The sequence below is a fragment of the Geotrypetes seraphini genome, chromosome 1 (genome assembly GCF_902459505.1).
Source record: "Geotrypetes seraphini chromosome 1, aGeoSer1.1, whole genome shotgun sequence".
NCBI classification, from domain to species: Eukaryota; Metazoa; Chordata; class Amphibia; order Gymnophiona; family Dermophiidae; genus Geotrypetes; species Geotrypetes seraphini.
In genome coordinates, this window is record NC_047084.1 from 113,228,494 (window position 1) to 113,246,955 (window position 18,462).

General features: G+C 43.7%; 1 protein-coding gene and 1 pseudogene across 6 annotated transcripts in view; both read right to left on the reverse strand.

Moving 5' to 3' along the window:
• Positions 1 to 18,462, reverse strand: part of UNC13B (unc-13 homolog B) — an 837,582-nt gene that overhangs the window by 154,350 nt on the left and 664,770 nt on the right. For all 6 annotated transcript variants that reach the window (XM_033936000.1, XM_033936018.1, XM_033936037.1 and 3 more), the window contains 2 exons: positions 13,164 to 13,307; positions 215 to 292 (listed from right to left, as the gene is read on the reverse strand). In XM_033936000.1, the coding sequence (XP_033791891.1) occupies positions 215 to 292; positions 13,164 to 13,307 (222 nt within the window). The remainder of the gene's footprint in view (positions 1 to 214; positions 293 to 13,163; positions 13,308 to 18,462) is intronic.
• Positions 4,073 to 5,466, reverse strand: LOC117356880 (annotated as a pseudogene).

Sequence of the window (18,462 nt, forward strand, 5' to 3'; positions counted from 1 at the left end):
TGAAAATCGGTTCAATTCTAATAGCTGAAATTTGGCCAGCCAATTTAGGTGCTTTGCTCTTCTTTTTGTAATTGACTTTAGTGTAAGCACCAGTTCAACTCTTTATTTGGCATTGTTGCTCATGGTCAGCATGAAGTTACGTAAATGGCCTGCATTCTTCTCTCTTTTGCTGTTTAAAGGGATTGTAAGACCATAAGCTTCTAGTGGAACTTACCAATTTCTCTTTGAAGCAGTAGGACTGGAAACATTTGGAAAGAATATCAGCATACTGAAGAAGTACTTTACTGATTGTCTGTAAAGAAATCAGAAACATTATGCTGCACCACTGAAAGGTTTACAGATGTAAGGAATGTTTGGCACACACTTCTTCAGGAGGAGTTCCATTCAGTATGCTGTAGGGTTAAATTTCCAAAGTCACAAGGCGCATCAGTGAGATTTGAACCCTGGTTTCCCTACTGCTATATGTCAGATTGGCACATGGACATGAGAATACTCAATGAAAATAAGCATTGAGCTGCAATGATGAACCCAGTAGGACACCCGTATGGCACACGGCAATAGATTTATTAAACACAAACCTAACGCAGTTATCATTCAATCATCTTATTTTTCTGCTCACATTAATACGGCATCTTGTTATACCTCAAACACAAGCAATCAAACAGACCTTAGATAATATATACCAGTGTTTTTCAACCTTTTTACACCTATGGACCGGCAGAAATAAAAGAATTATTCTGTGGACCGGCATCGGTCCGTGGACCGGCGGTGGAAGAACACTGGGCTAAATCGTGGGCCAGACCCCACCCATCTCTACTCAATCTCCACCCCAGACCCCGCCTCCATAATAGTACTAATTGCACCTTGCGCGTCCCTTGCCTCATCTGGAAGCCTTCCCTCTGACGTTGAAACATCAGAGAGAAGGCTTCCGGTTCAGGCGCAGGATGCCCATAGGAGCCGCTGCCCGTGGCTTTGTGCACTGAATCAGTGAGGAAGAGGGAGCTGGCTCGAAGATAACGCCGCATCGATCACACCGTGAACCAGCAGTTGAAGAACACTGTTTTGGGCCTGATGCACGTGCTGGCCCTGTGGACCGGAAGGAAATTTCTGTGGACCGGCACTGGTCCATGGACCGGTGGTTGAAGAACACTGATATATACTATCCAAAGGCTAACAAAGCAGTTATTGCCAAACTGAAGACAGAAGATCTCATGTTTATCAGATAAAACTTGATGTGGCCACATTTCACTCTCAAGCTGCATCAAGGATAAAACAAAATCTAACATAAAACAAAGGATGATAAAATAGGACAACTATACATTCATATATTTAAAGGAAATCACTAATTGTTAAAACATAAATAACCAACTTAAATTGATAAGAATTAAAAGGCACTTAGAAATTAAACAGGTAGAAATAAGATTGTCTCTTCACATTTTAAAAGAAAGGTATTTTAAACTATATCAAAAATTTATTGATTCTGCTTTATGAAAATCATTTATATTGTTGCCAGACTTATAGTATTTACAAATCAAGCAGCAAGTGTTAGCATGTGCTTTATAGACTTGTCCTGACAGGGGACAACTCTACATGTCACCCACATTTGGGCCAAAATGCGCTTGAAATGTTGGGTGCTAAGTACCATTCTGTAATGGCATCTGGGCTTAAGTTGGCATTTACACACCAACAAGCATTCATGCCTGGTCTATGGCAGAGGTAAATTTGTTTACCTAAATGCTGCATTTTAGTGTGTATAATATAGAAACACAGACACATGACAGCAGATACAATGGTGTGCGAAAGTCTGGTACTACTTGAGAATGCTGCATTCTTTCAACTTTCTGATCTTTTATTTTAATTTCTTTGTTGACCAAATAGATTTGTCTGTGTACCACATTATAAGGGATACATTTGGCTATTACTGTAGAATCAATGTTTTATTCTAGCTTGGCCTTAAATTTCTGAATTTCTTTGTTAAAGCTGCCATGTTAATCTTTCTTCTGCATAAATCGAGTAATGTACTTTGCTGGCCAAAAAAGTACATACGAGTCTCATCTATCTTTCATATTCATGTAGATGGCCTTGAAAAAGGCCATTTTTGTGTCAGTAATGGCTCAGCATTTAGTGGGCCACCCTCTGTTCTTGATCACCTGTCAGCATTGAGTGAACCAGTTTGATGAGGTGATCATTGGTGACAACATGGTTTCAGGCTGCAATGAGCGACTTGGTTTTGATGTTGGATGTCTCTTGGATATCTCCCAGGCCACCTTGTGCAACAAGTTCTTGATCAGATTCAGATCCGGAGATTGGGCAGGCTAGTCAATTGACTCGATGGAAAATTAGGTTTATACCTTCGATAATCTTCTTTCTGTTAGTCATAGAAACATGATTTCAGATAAAGGCCAAATGGCCCATCCAGTCTGCCCATCTGCAGTAATCATTATCACTTTCTCTTTCCGAGAGATCCCATGTGCCTATCCCAGGCCCTTTAGAATTCAGACACAGTCTTTGTCTTCACCACCTCTTCCAGGAGACTGTTCCATGCATCTACCACCCTTTCTGTAAAAAAGTATTTCCTTAGATTACTCTGGAGCCTATCACCATTTCTTAACTTCATCCTATGCCCTCTCATTGCAGAGTTTCCTTTCAAATGATTCCATATGTTAGATGTTCAATCCCAACCTGCAGTCCGGTTGTTGCAGAAAACTACAACTTTTCTGAGCACATGCTCCACCCCTTAGCTTGAGAGCTAGGAAACATACCCAGTTAAGTTCCAAAGCCAAGCAACGTACCATGACAAGGGATTATGGGGGGAGAATCCCCATCAACAGAAGTAATTCATGAACTGATTTGCTCTGCAAAATATTAACAGGTGATAAATAGGCACAAAGGCAACTCAGAAAAACATTGAGGAACAATGTAGAACCAACATGATAGAGACGTTTAAATATAGTATTGAGGTGGAAGATGATATCTTCTTTTTTTAAAGGCCCCTCTGCCACAAGAGGCCATCCGCTGAAAATCAGGGGTGGGAAATTTCATGGCGACACCAGGAAGTTCTTCTTCACCGAAAGGGTGGTTGATCGTTGGAATGAACTTCCACCTCAGGTGATTCAGGCCAGCAGCGTGAAAGATTTTAAAAGGAAATGGGATACACATGTGGGATCTCTAGGGGGGTAAATTCAAGGGGGTAGGGTTGTTGGAGTGGGCAGACTTGATGGGCTGAGGCCCTTTTCTGCCGTCATCTTCTATGTTTCTATGTAACATGATGTGTGCAGCGAGTACCCCAAAAAAGGCATACTCAAAGAAACTCCCCACAAGATCTGGCAACTGGCTGGAAAATCTTCAAGCCTGTAATGAGAGTAACAGAGGCAGAAAGAAACAGGCTATTCCAAACAACTGAGTTAATACAGAGAGAGTGGGTCGCATGGAATCCTCCAGGGACTAACAGAAAGAAGATTATCGAAGGTATAAACCAGGAGTGTCCAACCTTTTGGCTTTCCTGGGCCGCATTGGCTGAAAAAAAATTTTCTAGGGCTGCACAAACACGCAAACGCTGCAGCAAGACAGAGGAGGGATCCAACAAGACGGTAAAATACCCGGGGGCAGCAGAGGAAAACACTGCATTGACCTCGACCGGGGCCGCACAAAATACTTCACGGGGCCACAGGTTGGACACCCCTGGTATAAACCTAATCTTCCATTCTGTTAGGACCTTTACAGATTCCATATGCTAAGTGATGTACCAGAAGAGCCTGCCCTCAAACCCGAGATCCCGAAAAAGGCAATGATGACGATGCCACAACCACTCAGTAAAACCGGGTAAAAGTATGTAGAGAGGACCAAGTAGCTGCCCTGCAAATTTCACCAGGAAGAATCGCATGGGATTCCACCCACGACGCAGCCACACTTCTCGTCAAATGTACTTTATGTTCCAAAATTTTATTGGATTTTTTTTTAAAACCAGAAATCACTATTAGATGCAAAAATGTTACAACATCGATAAAGAACTCAATTGTCCTATTGGGAGTGACAGGACATTACAGGCTCATGCAATTGAAAGCAGACTGGCTCACAGGGCAAGGAATATATAGCCTATTTGGCTTGACTCCTCCCCCAAGGTGTGATTGTTAAACAGGTATTCTACCATGCCATTATGCGGTTAGTCACATGGTCACCAAGCTCCATGATTGCCTTAACTTGCTCATACAGGTAATGGTTCTCCAGGATGCCACACAAATGTGGATCATAAAAACATAAGAATAGCCTTACTGGGTCAGACCAATGGTCGATCAAGCCCAGTAGCACGTTCTCACAGTGGCCAATCCAGGTCACTAATACGTGGACAAAACCCAAAGAATAGCAACATTCCATAAAACCAATCCAGGGCAAGCAGAGGCTTCCCCCATGTCTTAATAACAGACTATGGTCTTTTCCTCCAGGAATTTGTCCAAACCTTTCTTAAAGCCAGCTACACTATCCGCCTTTACCACAACCTCTGGCAACACATTCCAGAACTTAACTATTCTCTGAGTGAAAAATATTTCTTCTTATTAGTTTTAAAAGTATTTCCCTGTAACTTCATTGAGTGTCCCCTAGTCTTTGTAATTTTTGACAGAGTGAAAAATCGATCCACTTGTACCGAATCTACTCCACTCAGGATTTTGTAGATTTCAATCATATCTCCCCTCAGCCTTCTCTTTTCCAAGCTGAAGAGCCCTAACCTTTTTAGTCTTTCCTCATATGAGAAGAGCTCCATCCCCTTTAACATCTTAGTCGCTCTTCTTTGAACCTTTTCTAGCACCACTATATCTTTCTTGGGATAAGGAGACCAGAATTGAACGCAATACTCCAAATGAGGGCACACCATGGAGCGATACAGAGGCATTATAATATCCTTAGTCTTGTTAATCATCCCTTTTTTAATAATTCCTAGCATCTTGTTTGCTTTTTTGGCCACTGCCACACATTGGGTGGAAGGTTTCATCGTATTGACTACAATGATACCCAGATCCCTTTCTTGGGCGCTAACCCAAGGTGAACCCTAGCATCCGGTAACTGTGATTTGGGTTATTCTTTCCAATATGCATCAATTTGCATTTGTCCACATTAAATTTCATCATTCCTATCCGTTGACAGCTTGTGCATATCCAGGAGTGACTGGTTCACATTCTTATCTAGCTACAGAGAACAGTCCATTCATCCCGTTCTGGTTTCCTGATATCATCAAGACAATACGGCTGCCATTCTGGTTCTGAAGCTTCATCAGTTTTTCAGCATGCTTTCGCTCCTCATGGGAATGGTGCAGGAAATACTTGTCCAAATTCTTCAGAGCAACATCATCTCAATCAAAGTAGTAGTACATGGAGAGATGGATGTAGGAAGCATACAGCTCTGGATTGATCTCCAGTTGATGGGTGCTTCGCAGTCCTGGTGATAGTCCTGTCTCACTTGGGAGCTCATGGTGCCAAGCGGGAGTCACAGGTTAGAGAGACCTCACAAAGAAAATTTATATCACGGGGGAGCCTTGGGCACAGCTACGGAAAGAAACCGGTGGATTTGCTGCTGCTTGTACTCAAAGGATCGAGCACTGCGTTCCATTCAAGCACTGTTGAAGCAGGAACGCCCAAGCCAAGTCCCTCCATAGGTCTTCTCTTGTCTTCCAAATGCTAAATGTGCTTTAAGCGAGATTGGTAACTGCTTGCTTTGGGAGATGTTAAGTTGCAGAAATGGCTATTCGAATTCATTAAGCAATCAAAGACTTGCATACCAGCCAACCACAGCCTGAATTCAATAGCCATTTCCAAATAATGGAATAAGACAATCCAGACATCCAATTTGTTGAAGATCTGATCTTTGCACTCCGAACCTGTTCAATGAAATGTAGGCAACCTAACCTCCTGGTTGACATGGAAAGATGAGACCACCTTCAGCAAGAAGGAAGGTACAGTATTGGAGGAAAGCATCCGCATCCTTAATACGGAGAAAGGGTTCTCTGCACAAAAGAGCATAAAGCTCCAAAATACACTGTGCTGAGACAATAGCCACCAGAAAAACCATCTTGAATGTTAGGTCAAGAAGAGAAGCGCCCTTAACATAGAAAACATAGAAACATAGAAAAATGACGGCAGAAAAGGGCCAAAGCCCATCAAGTCTGCCCACTCTAGTGACCCTTCTCCTTGATTTTGCTCACCACCCCCTGCCCTTACCTCATTAGAGATCCCACATGAATATCCCATTTATTTTTGAAATCTGCCACGCTGTTGGCCTCAATCATCTGCCGTGGGAGTTCATTCCAATGATCGACCACCCTCTCAGTGAAGAAATACTTTCTGGAGTCACCATGAAATTTCCCTCCCCTGATTTTCAGCGGATGCCCTCTGATGGAAGAAGGTCCCATAAGACGGAAGATATCCTCTTCCACCTCGATACGACCCTTGATATATTTAAATGTCTCGATCATGTCCCCTCTCTCTCTTCGTTCTTCAAGTGAGTACAGCTGCAATTTATTCAGCCTTACTTCATACGGAAGATCTTTGAGCCCCGAGACCATCCTGGTGGCCATCCGCTGAACTGACTCCATTTTCAGCACATCTTTCCGGTAATGTGGTCTCCAGAATTGAACACAATATTCCAAATGAGGTCTCACCATGGACCTGTACAGTGGCATTATGACCTCTGGCATCCTGCTGATAAAACCTCTACGGATACAACCCATCATTTGCCTTGCCTTAGAGGAAGCCTTTTCCACTTGATTGGCAGTTTTCATGTCATCACTAATGATTACTCCTAAATCCCGTTCTTCCTTGGTCCTAACTAAGGTCTCACCATTTAACGTGTAAGTCCTGCACAGATTTCTTTTACCCAGGTGCATCACTTTGCATTTTTTAGCATTGAAGTTAAGCTGCCAAGTCGATGACCATTGTTCTAATAGTAGTAGGTCCTGTGTCATATTGTCAGGCATAGTGCTTTTACCTATGTTGCACAGTTTGGCATCGTCGGCGAACAATGATATTTTTCCTCTGAGCCCTTGGGTCATATCACTTATGAATATATTGAATAGGATTGGACCCAAGACCAAGCCCTGCGGTACTCCACTGGTCACATTCGATGTTTTGGATGGGGTACCATTTACCATCACTCTCTGAAGTCTACCGCTTAGCCAATCCTTAACCCATGCAGCTAGTGTTTCCCCTAATCCCAGCGATTTCAACTTGTTCAATAACCTGCGGTGTGGGACGCTGTCAAAAGCTTTGCTGAAGTCCAAATACACTACGTCCAGGGACTCCCCGGCATCCAGTTGTCTTGTTACCCAGTCGAAGAAGCTAATCAGATTTGATTGGCAGGACCTGCCTTTGGTAAATCCATGTTGATGGGGATCACGTAGATCTTCTTCATCCAGGATTGTATCAAGTTTCTGTTTGATCAGTGTTTCCATGAGTTTGCATACTATGGATGTGAGACTTACCGGTCTGTAATTTGCCGTCTAAGTCCTGCAGCCCTTTTTGTGGAGTGGAATAACGTTAGCTGTTTTCCAGTCCAAGGGGACTCTTCCCGTGCTTAGGGAGAGATTGAAGAGCACAGATAATGGTTCCGCCAGGACTTCCCTCAACTCTCTGAGCACCCTGGGGTGTAGGTTGTCTGGTCCCATGGCTTTGTTTACTTTGAGTCTTGAAAGTTCACAGTAGCCGCTACTGGGCGTAAACTTGAAGTCTTGAAACGGGTCTGTCTGGCTTTCCCTTGTCCGTAAAAGTGGACCGGATCCCGGCTCCTCACAGGTGAAAACCGAGCAGAAGTATTCATTTAGTAGTTCGGCCTTAGTGGAATCGATTCTGCATAATTCACGTCCGATTTCCTGAGTTGTTCTATCCCATCTTTGTTTCTTTTCCTGTCACTAATATACCTAAAGACGGATTTTATCCCCTTTCTTAATGTTCCGCGCTAGATTCTCCTCTATTCGGAGCTTGGCCTCTCTGACTGCCTTCTTGACAGCTTTAGACCTGTCCTGATAGTCTTTCTTTTGCCTCCTGCTTTCCTAAATGTTTGTAGGCAATAAATGCTTTTTTCTTCTCCTTAATGAGGTCCGAAATTTCAGTACTGAACCACTGGGGTCTTTTGTTTCTCCGATTTTTGCTGACCGTTTTTGCGTAGCGATTTGTTGCTTCATGCAGGGTGAATTTCAGAGTCGACCACATATTCTCCACGTTGTCGTTTGTGCTTGGTTTTGCAGCTCCCGATGGACAAAATCTCCCATGCGTTCGAAGTCTGTGCCTCTAAAGTTGAGGACTTTCGTCACTGTATTTGATCTAGAGAAACCCCACTTGAGGTTAAGCCATATCATGTTATGGTCGCTAGAGGCCAGCGTATCGCCCTACCGATACTTTTGTGACGCTATCTCCATTGGTGAGTACCAGGTCCAGTATCGCCTGGTTTCTAGTGGGCTCCAGTACCATTTGTTTGAGTCGTGCACCCTTTATGGAGGTTAATATTCTTCTGCTGCCACAGGTAGTCGCAGAGAGTGTGTTCCAATCTGCATCGAGCATGTTGAAGTCCCCTAGCAGAACTGTGTCTCCACGCAAAGTGATGTTCTCTATATCCTTGATCAGTTCTATATCCTTGTCTTCCTGCTGTCTTGGAGGTCTATATACCAAGGTATAGGCATTTTTCGTTCCCTCTGGCCAGGTTCACCCAGAGGGATTCCCCGGAGTATCTAACGTCCGTGATTCTAGTAGTCTTGATACTTTCTTGATTCTAGTAGCCTTAAGTGGTTGAAAAGGGCCCTCTTCAAGGCCCTGCAAAATGATGTTAAGATTCCATGAAGGGAAAGAAAGATGCAAGGGAGAACGCAGATAAAGCGCCCCCCCTCATAAACCTGGTCACATATGGATGAACAATTAGCGAATTAGTGCCTCTGCATGTTCGAAAACATGAAAAGCCTGTAACCTGAACTTTCAGGGAAGCCACTGCCAGACCTGCCTAAACCCTCCTAACAAAAGCCAGGACTACTGAAATGGGAGCCTTCTCAGGCTCCACCTGATCCCTAGCACACCACTGTGGGAAAGCCTTCCAGGCTTTGGCATAAGCAGCCATAGTAGAGGGTTTCTTTGAGCGCAAAAGAGTTGAGATAAATACCTCTGAATAACTGCGCTTCATCAAGGAAAAGTCCTCAAGAGCCATGCTGTGAGACCAAAACGCCGTGGGTTCTCCATGGGCAACGGCTCCTGACTGAAAACATATCGATGAAGAGGAAGCTGTAGCTTCTCGTCCTGCTGAAGATGTACAAGATCCGCATACCACGGGTGGCAAGGCCAATCCGGAGTCACTAGAAACACCAGGCTGGGATGCGTCATTATTCAGCGGATGACCCGACCAACCAGAGGCCATGGAGGGAACCTCATACAGGAACCAATGAGTCAACCAGGCCAAACCAAGGCATCTGTTCCCTAGCTTCCTTGCTGTTCATCGACCAAAAAAGTGCCCGGCCTTCGAGATCCCCTGCTGAAGCCAACAAGACCCTCTGGGCTAACCCCAGCTCTTGTAAGATCAGATGGAATGCCTCCTGCGAGAGGGACCATGCTCCTGAGTCAAGAAACTTTCGGTTGAGGAAGTCTACCTGAACATTGTCGACTCTGGTCACATGGGCCGCTGAGAAAGACAGAAGATGTGCTTCTGCCCGGTGGAATGCTGACAATCTTGAGAGAGAGAGCGAGAGCTGGAGAAAGAGCGAGAGCTCGAGCGAGAGTGAGAGATGGAGGTAAGCCTCTGTGAGATCCAGCTATCACCATGTACTCCATTGCCCATGGTGAAAAAAGGGAATTCACAAGAAGCGGGTGACAAGACTAAAGATCCAGAATAGGTCTCCAATCCTCCAAGCCTTTCTGACACGATGAAGTATAAGGAGTATCCACCTAAGCCCCTATTGTGCAAGTCGACTTGCTGGAATCCAGAAACCAAGCCAGAGACAGGCAAAGAAGGACTAACAAGTGCCCAATGAAAGACAGGTCCACTCCTAACAAAAATGAGAATGCAGCCTTCGAGTTGAGAAAGCTACGCCCGCCCTATGGCATCATCAGCGCTTTTTTTTAAGGCACAGCCACTGCACAGGAACCTGAGATCGCCTGGAATTGGAACTGTTGTTAACGTGGGCAAAGCCATGGGAAAACCTGTGTATCCTGATGACACCTGCGGGAGGAACGAAGAGAACTATGACCCCCCCTCCCAACGTCCAGCAAAACTTGTTCACAGGGAGCAACTTAGGGAAGCATTCGGCAACACCTGAGTAGAGGTCATCCAGATCTATACCAACAAGAATCTGGCTCTTGAAAAGACGTCCGTGAAGGTGATTCTCGAGGCAGTTTCCTCATCCAAAGACGGATCCAAAGAGTCCAGTGCTCAAACACTGCACCAGCAGAGAATGTACTAAGAACTCGAATGAGATTATAAAGGGAATCCAGCACCTTAGCCACACCAACCATCACCAGCGAAGGACAGGCATGCACCTCCACAGAGGACGCATTGCGCAGGCCAGAATGACAGGCACGCACCATAACGGAAGTGGCCACCGCCACTCAACTATCTGAGGATGTCGCTAGAAAAGAATGTTTTGTAACATAACATCCACCCTGCAATCCCGAGAGTCCTTAAATCTCTCTCCCCCATCACTAGGGAGGGCGGCGTGCTGGATAACTTGTGCCATGACAGAATCTACCTCAGGCTGTTCAAACCTGCTGAAAATTAGAATTCAGGTGATAAAGTGTAGCCATAGCTTTAGCAGATTGGAAAGAACTTTTAGGGGTACCGCATTGTTCTGAAAAAAGACCAAGAGCTGTGGACTGAATGGAAAAAAAAAGGGCACACGAGAACGGTCCAGGACTGAAGCCAGAGATGTGGAAGGTGGAAAATTAAAATGGAGCTCTTTCAGAACATCATCCGTAAAGAGGCGGACATAAACCTGCTTACAATGCGAAGAAAGGTCAGTACCCCAAATCCTCAGGGTGGCTGAGGAGACCAGTCTCAGCAAAGGCATCAAACGCATCCAAATTAAATACAGTGGCAGGAGACACAAGAATCATAAATATGCATGGAACTACTGCAATTGAGGTCTGACATAACCCAGACTAGAGGGCTCCCGAACAGGAAGCGTCGCCACAGATTGAAAAAGCCCTGACGAGCCCGCCGGCTGCGTCAAATGAGTGGGGACTGAGGATATGCTTTTCAGAGGCGCCAAAAAAAAAAAAAAATCCGGTGGAAAAGTCCACTCTGCAACCATGGCAAGCTCTGTTGAGGTACATGCGTCACACCAAAAGATTTCCCAGACTCGGAAATAGTCATTTTGCACCAGACTCCAGAATCTGCCTCAGGGTGAGATTTTCTTCGGAAGGCATGGACCCAGGCAGGCTTCCAGGCCCAAGATTATGCAGAGGAGGCAAAGTCTGGAGCTCCCACTCCTGCTCCCTCTTCCAGCGCGCTAGGGCACACGGTAGACAGAAGAGCGGACTGGGGTGTGATGATCTTAAGGTGGCCCAAACAGGTTGAAAAGATGACGGTAAAAGCAAGAAGGATGCTAGGTTGCATAGGGCCAGTAAGAAAAGGAGGTATTGATGCCTCTGTATAAGACTTTGGTGAGACCTCATTTAGAATACTCTGTACAATTCTGAAGGCCGCACCTTCAAGATATAATAAGGATGGAGTCTGTCCAGAAGAAGGCTACTAAAAAGGCTACTGAAATGGTGCAAGATCTTTGTCATAAGGCGTATGGGGATGGGGAAAAATTTGTCCCCATGTCATTCTCTAGTTTCAATGCCTTGCATCTGTTAGAATGCTTTTCTGTGCCATAATTTGCTCTCAGTGCCTAACATTTGGTACAATTTAGGGGGTGAAGAACTTAAGTGCACGACAGAAGAGCGGGACTTGGGTGTGATTGTATGTGATGATCTTAAGATGGCCAAACAGGTTGTAAAGGTGACAGCGAAAGCTTGAAGGATACTAGGTTGCATAGGGAGAGGTATGGCCAGTAGGAAAAAGTAGGTATTGATGCCTCTGTATAAGACTTTGGTGAGACCTCATTTAGAATATTGTGTTCAATTCTGGAGGCCGCACCTTCAAAAAGATGGTAAAAGGATGGAGTCGGTCCAGAGGAAGGCTACTAAAATGGTCAATAGTCTTCGTCTTAAGGCATATGGGGACAGATTTAAATATCTCAATCTGTATACTTTGAAGGAAAGGTGGGAGAGGGGAGATATGATAGAGATGTTTAAATACCTACGTGATGTAAATGCGCACGAGTCGAGTCTCTTTAATTTGAAAGGAAACTCTGCAATGAGAGGGCATAGGATGAAGTTAAGAGATGATAGGCTCAGGAGTAATCTAAGGAAATACTTTTTTACTGAAAGGGTGGTAGATACATGGAACATTCTCCCAGAAGATGTGGTGGAGATAAGAGGGCCTGGTATAGGCATGTGGGATCTCTGCTTGTTCTGGATTGGTAGAATGGGATGTTGCTACTCTTTGGGTTTTGGCCAGGTACTAATGACCTGGATTGGCCACCGTGAGAATGGGCTACTGGGCTTGATGGATCATTGGTCTGACACAGTAAGGCTATTCTTATGTTCTTCTAGTTACTGCGGAAGGGCAGAATAGATGGGCCATTTGGCCTTTATCTGCCATCATGTTTCTATGTTATAGAACTGGGAAGTAGGATATTTCCCTTTACAACTTAACATACCAAAAATTCTAATCAAATTCTGGTGTTGCATAAGTAACAGTAGTGCAGACTCATGGTTAGCTGAAGGATATTTCATGCTCCAGGTGAACCTTCAGCCATATGCCCCCTCACAATCATTAATTTTTAAAAATGATGACTATAATATTCACGAAGTTCAAGAAATATTACTAATTGATGTGAAACTGAAAAATATGATGATTAATGATGAATCAAGTAGTAGCTCAGTAGTAAGGTTTTAGGTTGAGGACAGATTTCAAGCTTAAATTCAAAATCCATGGCTGAAGAAAAGAATGCAGTATGGCATAACACTGAAGGTCATTTATGGTGACAGAATACACATATATTAGTTAAATAATATACAATAATAATCCAAAATACAAATGTAAACTTTTCTACACTAGTTTAATATACAACTGAACAGAAAGGCAAGCTCCTTTACCTTGGCAAATCTCCTCATACAGTGTGCAACGATAATAGGATCTGGACATTCTAACTTCTTAATGATCTCAAAGCTCTGGTTCAGCTGTGTGAAAACATCTACCACTGAGCATGAGAAGAGAGCATGCTCCGATGTCTGTTGAAACTGAAGATAAACACATCAAACAGAGTTTTAAGGCTTCAAGCATTTATTCAGTCATTCAGTTTTCTATACTGTTCTCCCAGGGGAGCTTAGAACAGTTTACATGAATTTATTCAGGTACTCAAGCATTTTTCCCTGTCTGTCCTAATGTACCTGGGGCCAATGGGGGGATTAAGTGACTTACCCAGGGTCTCAAGGAGCAGTGTGGCATTTGAACCCACAACCTCTGGGTGCTGAGGCTGTAGCTTTAACCAATGTACCACACATACATGTGCCAGAGTTCATTACCACATGAACAAACAGCAACATCACATCTGTTTCTAGAATTATTAGCCATGTAGCACAATGAGTTGAAAAATGACTGATTATAGTATGAGTGCATTTTTCATCATTCAACCAATATAGCAACAACAGAGTGCTAACAAAAATTGCCACTGCAAACCAATCAATGTGCACGGAACATGAAATAGTGACTCAAATACCACTTTCCTCTAGAAAAGAGAAAGAAAAGTAGACTTCAGCCGTCATTTGGGAAAGCTTTCAAGTTTTTCTCCCCAATTGTAACACAAGCTTCAGTCATAGGTCCTCCAAAAAAGTCATCCAATGTTGCTCTTCAAATTTTGTAATTTGCATTCCTTTCTGTATTTTTTTCAGCCCCTGCTACCAAGTTTTCCTCTTTACTCCTTTTAATTGGACAACACCCATGCCGCTCTGTAGCTATCCACGGCAAATTTATCTTTGTCATGCTTTTCTGACTTTCCCTCCCAAAGAACTGTGGGTGCTATTTCAGAAAAACATTCATCTGGTAAGTGGGAAACTGAAGTTAAATGCTGTGCCTCACAATGTGGAATGATCTTCATGGGCACAGCACACTATAGAGGGTTATGCACTATGGGGGGAAATTCTACAAAGGGTGCATAAAGCGCCAATTTTAACACTGCAGTTCTGTGCAGATCTGCCATTATAAAGAGATTATGTCCTTACCTTGATCATATCTTTTCCAGTAAATAAGTGTGTCATTCTGAACAAGCAGGTTATTTCTCTGTGGCCGCAAGCCATATGCAGAAGGAATCCACTCTGCAATTTTTCTGTGATTTTCCTACTTCACTGGGAGCTCTACTGCCACCTGCAGTTAGTATCCAAGCAAACCAAAGCTCCATTGAAAGTATGTGATGTAGGGACAAAGAATTGGAACTTTCTCAACAATCAACTGGTCTGCTTATACTAACATTTGAAAAACCTAAGAACAAGATACAGCCAACAGAAACATCAAAGGAGCTTGGGTAGTATCCCTATATATCATAAACATATACAGAATTCTTCAGGGCCCAAATGGCTGACTGGCATCCAAGATGCAAACATGGAGAAGCATAACAGAATGAGACAGTAGGCAGACACAGGAAGGACAGGACAGGGGTCAGAATGACACACCTATCTATTGGAAAATATATTATCAAGGTAAGGACATAATCTCTTTTTCCCAATACAATAAGTGTGTCATTCTGGACAAGTAGGACTTAGAAAAACAGTCCCAGAAATCTAGGGTGGGCTAACTGCACCAATCCTTAACACTGAGGAACCACAGAATCCTCTCTTGCCGCAACGTTCACCTTGTAAAACTTTGCAAAGGTGAATAAAGTGGACCAAGTCGCAGCCCTACAAATCTCTGCTGGAGAGACTGTCCTAGCCTCTGCCCACGATGTAGCTACGCTTCTGGTCAAATGTGCCTTAAGGGACTGTTTCCCACAGAAAATGTAGGCTGACATAAGAACATAAGAAAAGCCTTACTGGGTCAGACCAATGTCCATCAAGCCCAGTAGCCGTTCTCACGATGACCAATCCAGGTCACTAGTACCAGGCTAAAACTTAAGGTGTAGCAATATTCCATGCTACCGATACAGGGCAAGCAGTGGCTTCCCCTGTGTCTTTCTAAATAACAGACTATGGACTTTTCCTCCAGGAACTTGTCCAAACCTTTCTTAAACTAGCTACACTATTTGCTCTTTACCACATCTCTGGCAACGCGTTCCAGAGCTTAACTATTCTCTGAGTGAAAAAAAATTTCCTCCAATTGCTTTTAAAAGTATTTCCCTGTAACTTCATTGACTGTTCCCTAGTCTTTGTAATTTTTGACGGAGTAAAAAAAAAAAAAAAAAATCGATCCACTTGTACCCGTTCTACTCCATTCAGGATTTTGTAGACTTCAATCATATCTCCCCTCAGTCATCTCTTTTCCAAGCTGAAGAGCCCTGTTTCAGTCTTTCCTCATTCGAGAAGAGTTCCATCTCCTTTACCATCTTGGTCGCTCCCTTTGAACCTTTTCTAGCGCCACTATATCTTTCTTGAGATAAGGAGACCAGAATTCAACACAATACTCCAGATGAGGTTGCAACATGGAGCGATACAGGGGCATATAACATTCTTAGTCTTGTTAACCATTCCTTTTTAAATAATTCCTAGCATCCTGTTTGCTTTTTTGGACGCTGCTGCCGCACATTGGGCAGAAGATTTCATCGTATTTTTCTACGATGACAACCAGATCCTTTTCATGGGCGCTAATCCCCCAAGGTGAACCCTAGCATCCGGTAACTGTGATTCAGATTATTCTTCCTAATGTGCATCACTTTGCATTTGTCCACATTAAATTTCATCTGCCATTTGGACCCGCTCAGTCTTCCAATTTCTTAAGGTCCGCTGGCAATTTTTCACAATCCACATCCGTCTTAACAATTTTGAACTGTTTAGTGTCATCTGCAAATTTAATCACCTTACTAGTTGTTCCAATTTCCAGATCATTTATAAATAAGTTAAATAGCACTGGTCCCCAGTACAGATACCTGCGGCACTCCACTGTTTACCTCTCCTCCATTGAGAAAATGACCATTTAAGCCCACCTTCTGTTTTCTATCCGATAACCAATTCCTAATCCACAACTGAGTTTGTTGGTAAGTGACAGAAAAAGAGGTTCTATATTCAAAGAATACAGTCGAGAGAGGTCACAGGGGACAACAACTCCCAAATATTTCAGGGATGAGTCAGCCCACTGCAATGGAAACGACCCTCTCCAAGTAGTATGAATCCCGGGGAGGAAGAAGGCATGGCAACTGATTTATCCAAATTAAGAGATAACCCGGAACAAAAGCCGTTTTCAGAAATAAGATCTAACGCCAATGGCAACGAAATCTCGGTACGTGTAAGAACCAAAACCCTAATATTTCCCCCCTGCCACCTGCAAGTCACTCACTTCATCAAATTATCGTAAGGCACAAAAGCAGGGGTTCTAAGGAGTGAAGGAAGAAAGAGAGGAGAGGAGAGAGGGAGCATCCCTGCCGAGTACTCGCAGGATAGGGAAGGAATTCATGCGAGTTCCATTAACTAGCAAAGACGCCCTCGAATTAGAATAAAGAGAGTGGATCACATTAAGATAGAGCCACCGAGGCCCACATATTTAAGAGTACTAACAAAAAGGACCAATGCACACTATTAAACGCCTTAGAGGCATCCAGGCTAAAAAAAAAAGCTGGAATGTGATGTTTGTTGGCAAAAATACCTTTCGAACATTGCAGACCAACTGGCGGCCACGAACAAAGTCTACCTGATCCTCATGGATCAAGGTAGGGAGATGAGGGAGCTAAGCATCAGCGAGGATACGAGGACAATAATTTAAGATCAACATTGATCAATGAAATGGGGTGGTAAGAGCCCGGGTCATCTTCCATCTTGCCCGGCTTCAGCAACAAGGTAATAAGGGATTCACTAGCATAACAAGGAAAGGAGCCGGAAGAAATAGCTTTGTTATAGTAAGATAACAATTGGTCCGCAAAGGTGTAAGGAAAGGAGCCGGTAAAATTCATCAGAAAACCATCAGGTCCTGGAGCTTTTCCTAGATTTCAAAGCCTTAATGGCAGTCTGCAATTCCTTTGCCTGAAAAGGACAATTCAGTCTTGCAACCACTTCCTTGGAGAGTCGAGGCAACCCAGAGGACCGAAGAATAATCCAGTAACATATCAGAAGAAACAGCCTCAGGAGAGGCATAAAGTTTAGTAAAAAAGTCAAAGAACCCTGGAGGCCTCGGGAGTGTGCGAAACCTGGCCCCCCATAGGTGTCCGGAGCGCCAAAATGGGCCTACGGCTTGTCTTAGCATCTACCAGGCACCCCAGGAAGACGCCCTGGCTTATTACCAAATCGATGAAAGCGATGCTTATGAAAAGCTGCCCACTTCTGAGAGTGAGAATGGAGGAGAGAATTAAGGGCCCCTTGAGAAGACAAATAAAGTTCCCTATTCTCCACCATAGGATTCAAGATGAAAGGTCCACTTAGCTGCCCGTAAAGCTTTCTCCAAGGTGATAATACCCTTGTGAATACGTCTAGTACAGGCACACGTAAAAGAGAGAAATGTGACCCCAAAGTACTGTTTTTGCTGTTTCCAGAATAATAAATGGGTTGTCCCGATGCTGGCCATTATGCTCCAGATAATCCTCCCCACTGAGTATGGAGAAACTTCTTGAATCTCAGCATCCTGAGCGACGTAAAAATGAAACGCCATAAGGGAGACTTTACATAAATGACATCCAAATGAATATCTATCCAGATTGGGGTATGGTCTGAAATGTTCAAGGGATCTATCTCCGCTGACAATACAGACAAAAACAACTCTGGAGACAAAATAAGATAATCAACCAGGTGTGGTGTGTGCGAGAAAGGTGAGTATAATCCTTAACATCCGTATGTAACAAACACCAGGGGTCAACCACTGAAAGCGAATCACAGAAGTCATCCAACAAGTGTCCCTTAGCCCCAAGGGATGTAGATGGTGTAACAGATTTATCACCAAGCAGGGTCCAGGACAAAATTAAAATCTCCCAACAAAACAACGAGGTCCCCAGAATAACGGGAGCAAAGGCAGACTAGTCCAGACTAGCAGATTCCAAGATCACAGCCTACAATCCCAAAGAATTCATAACTCAATGGTGCTCACTAAGTGAAGCTATCCTAGATGAATTTGGCCCCAGTACACACAAATCACAGAATCAATCAGGCGATCAGACAGGTTCGACAATGAACTACTCCTACTCAAAAGGCAACGCAGAGAACTCGAAAGAGAATGGAGAAAGAACCACCAGGAACACACAAAAACAGCTTGGAGAAGCCTGATCAA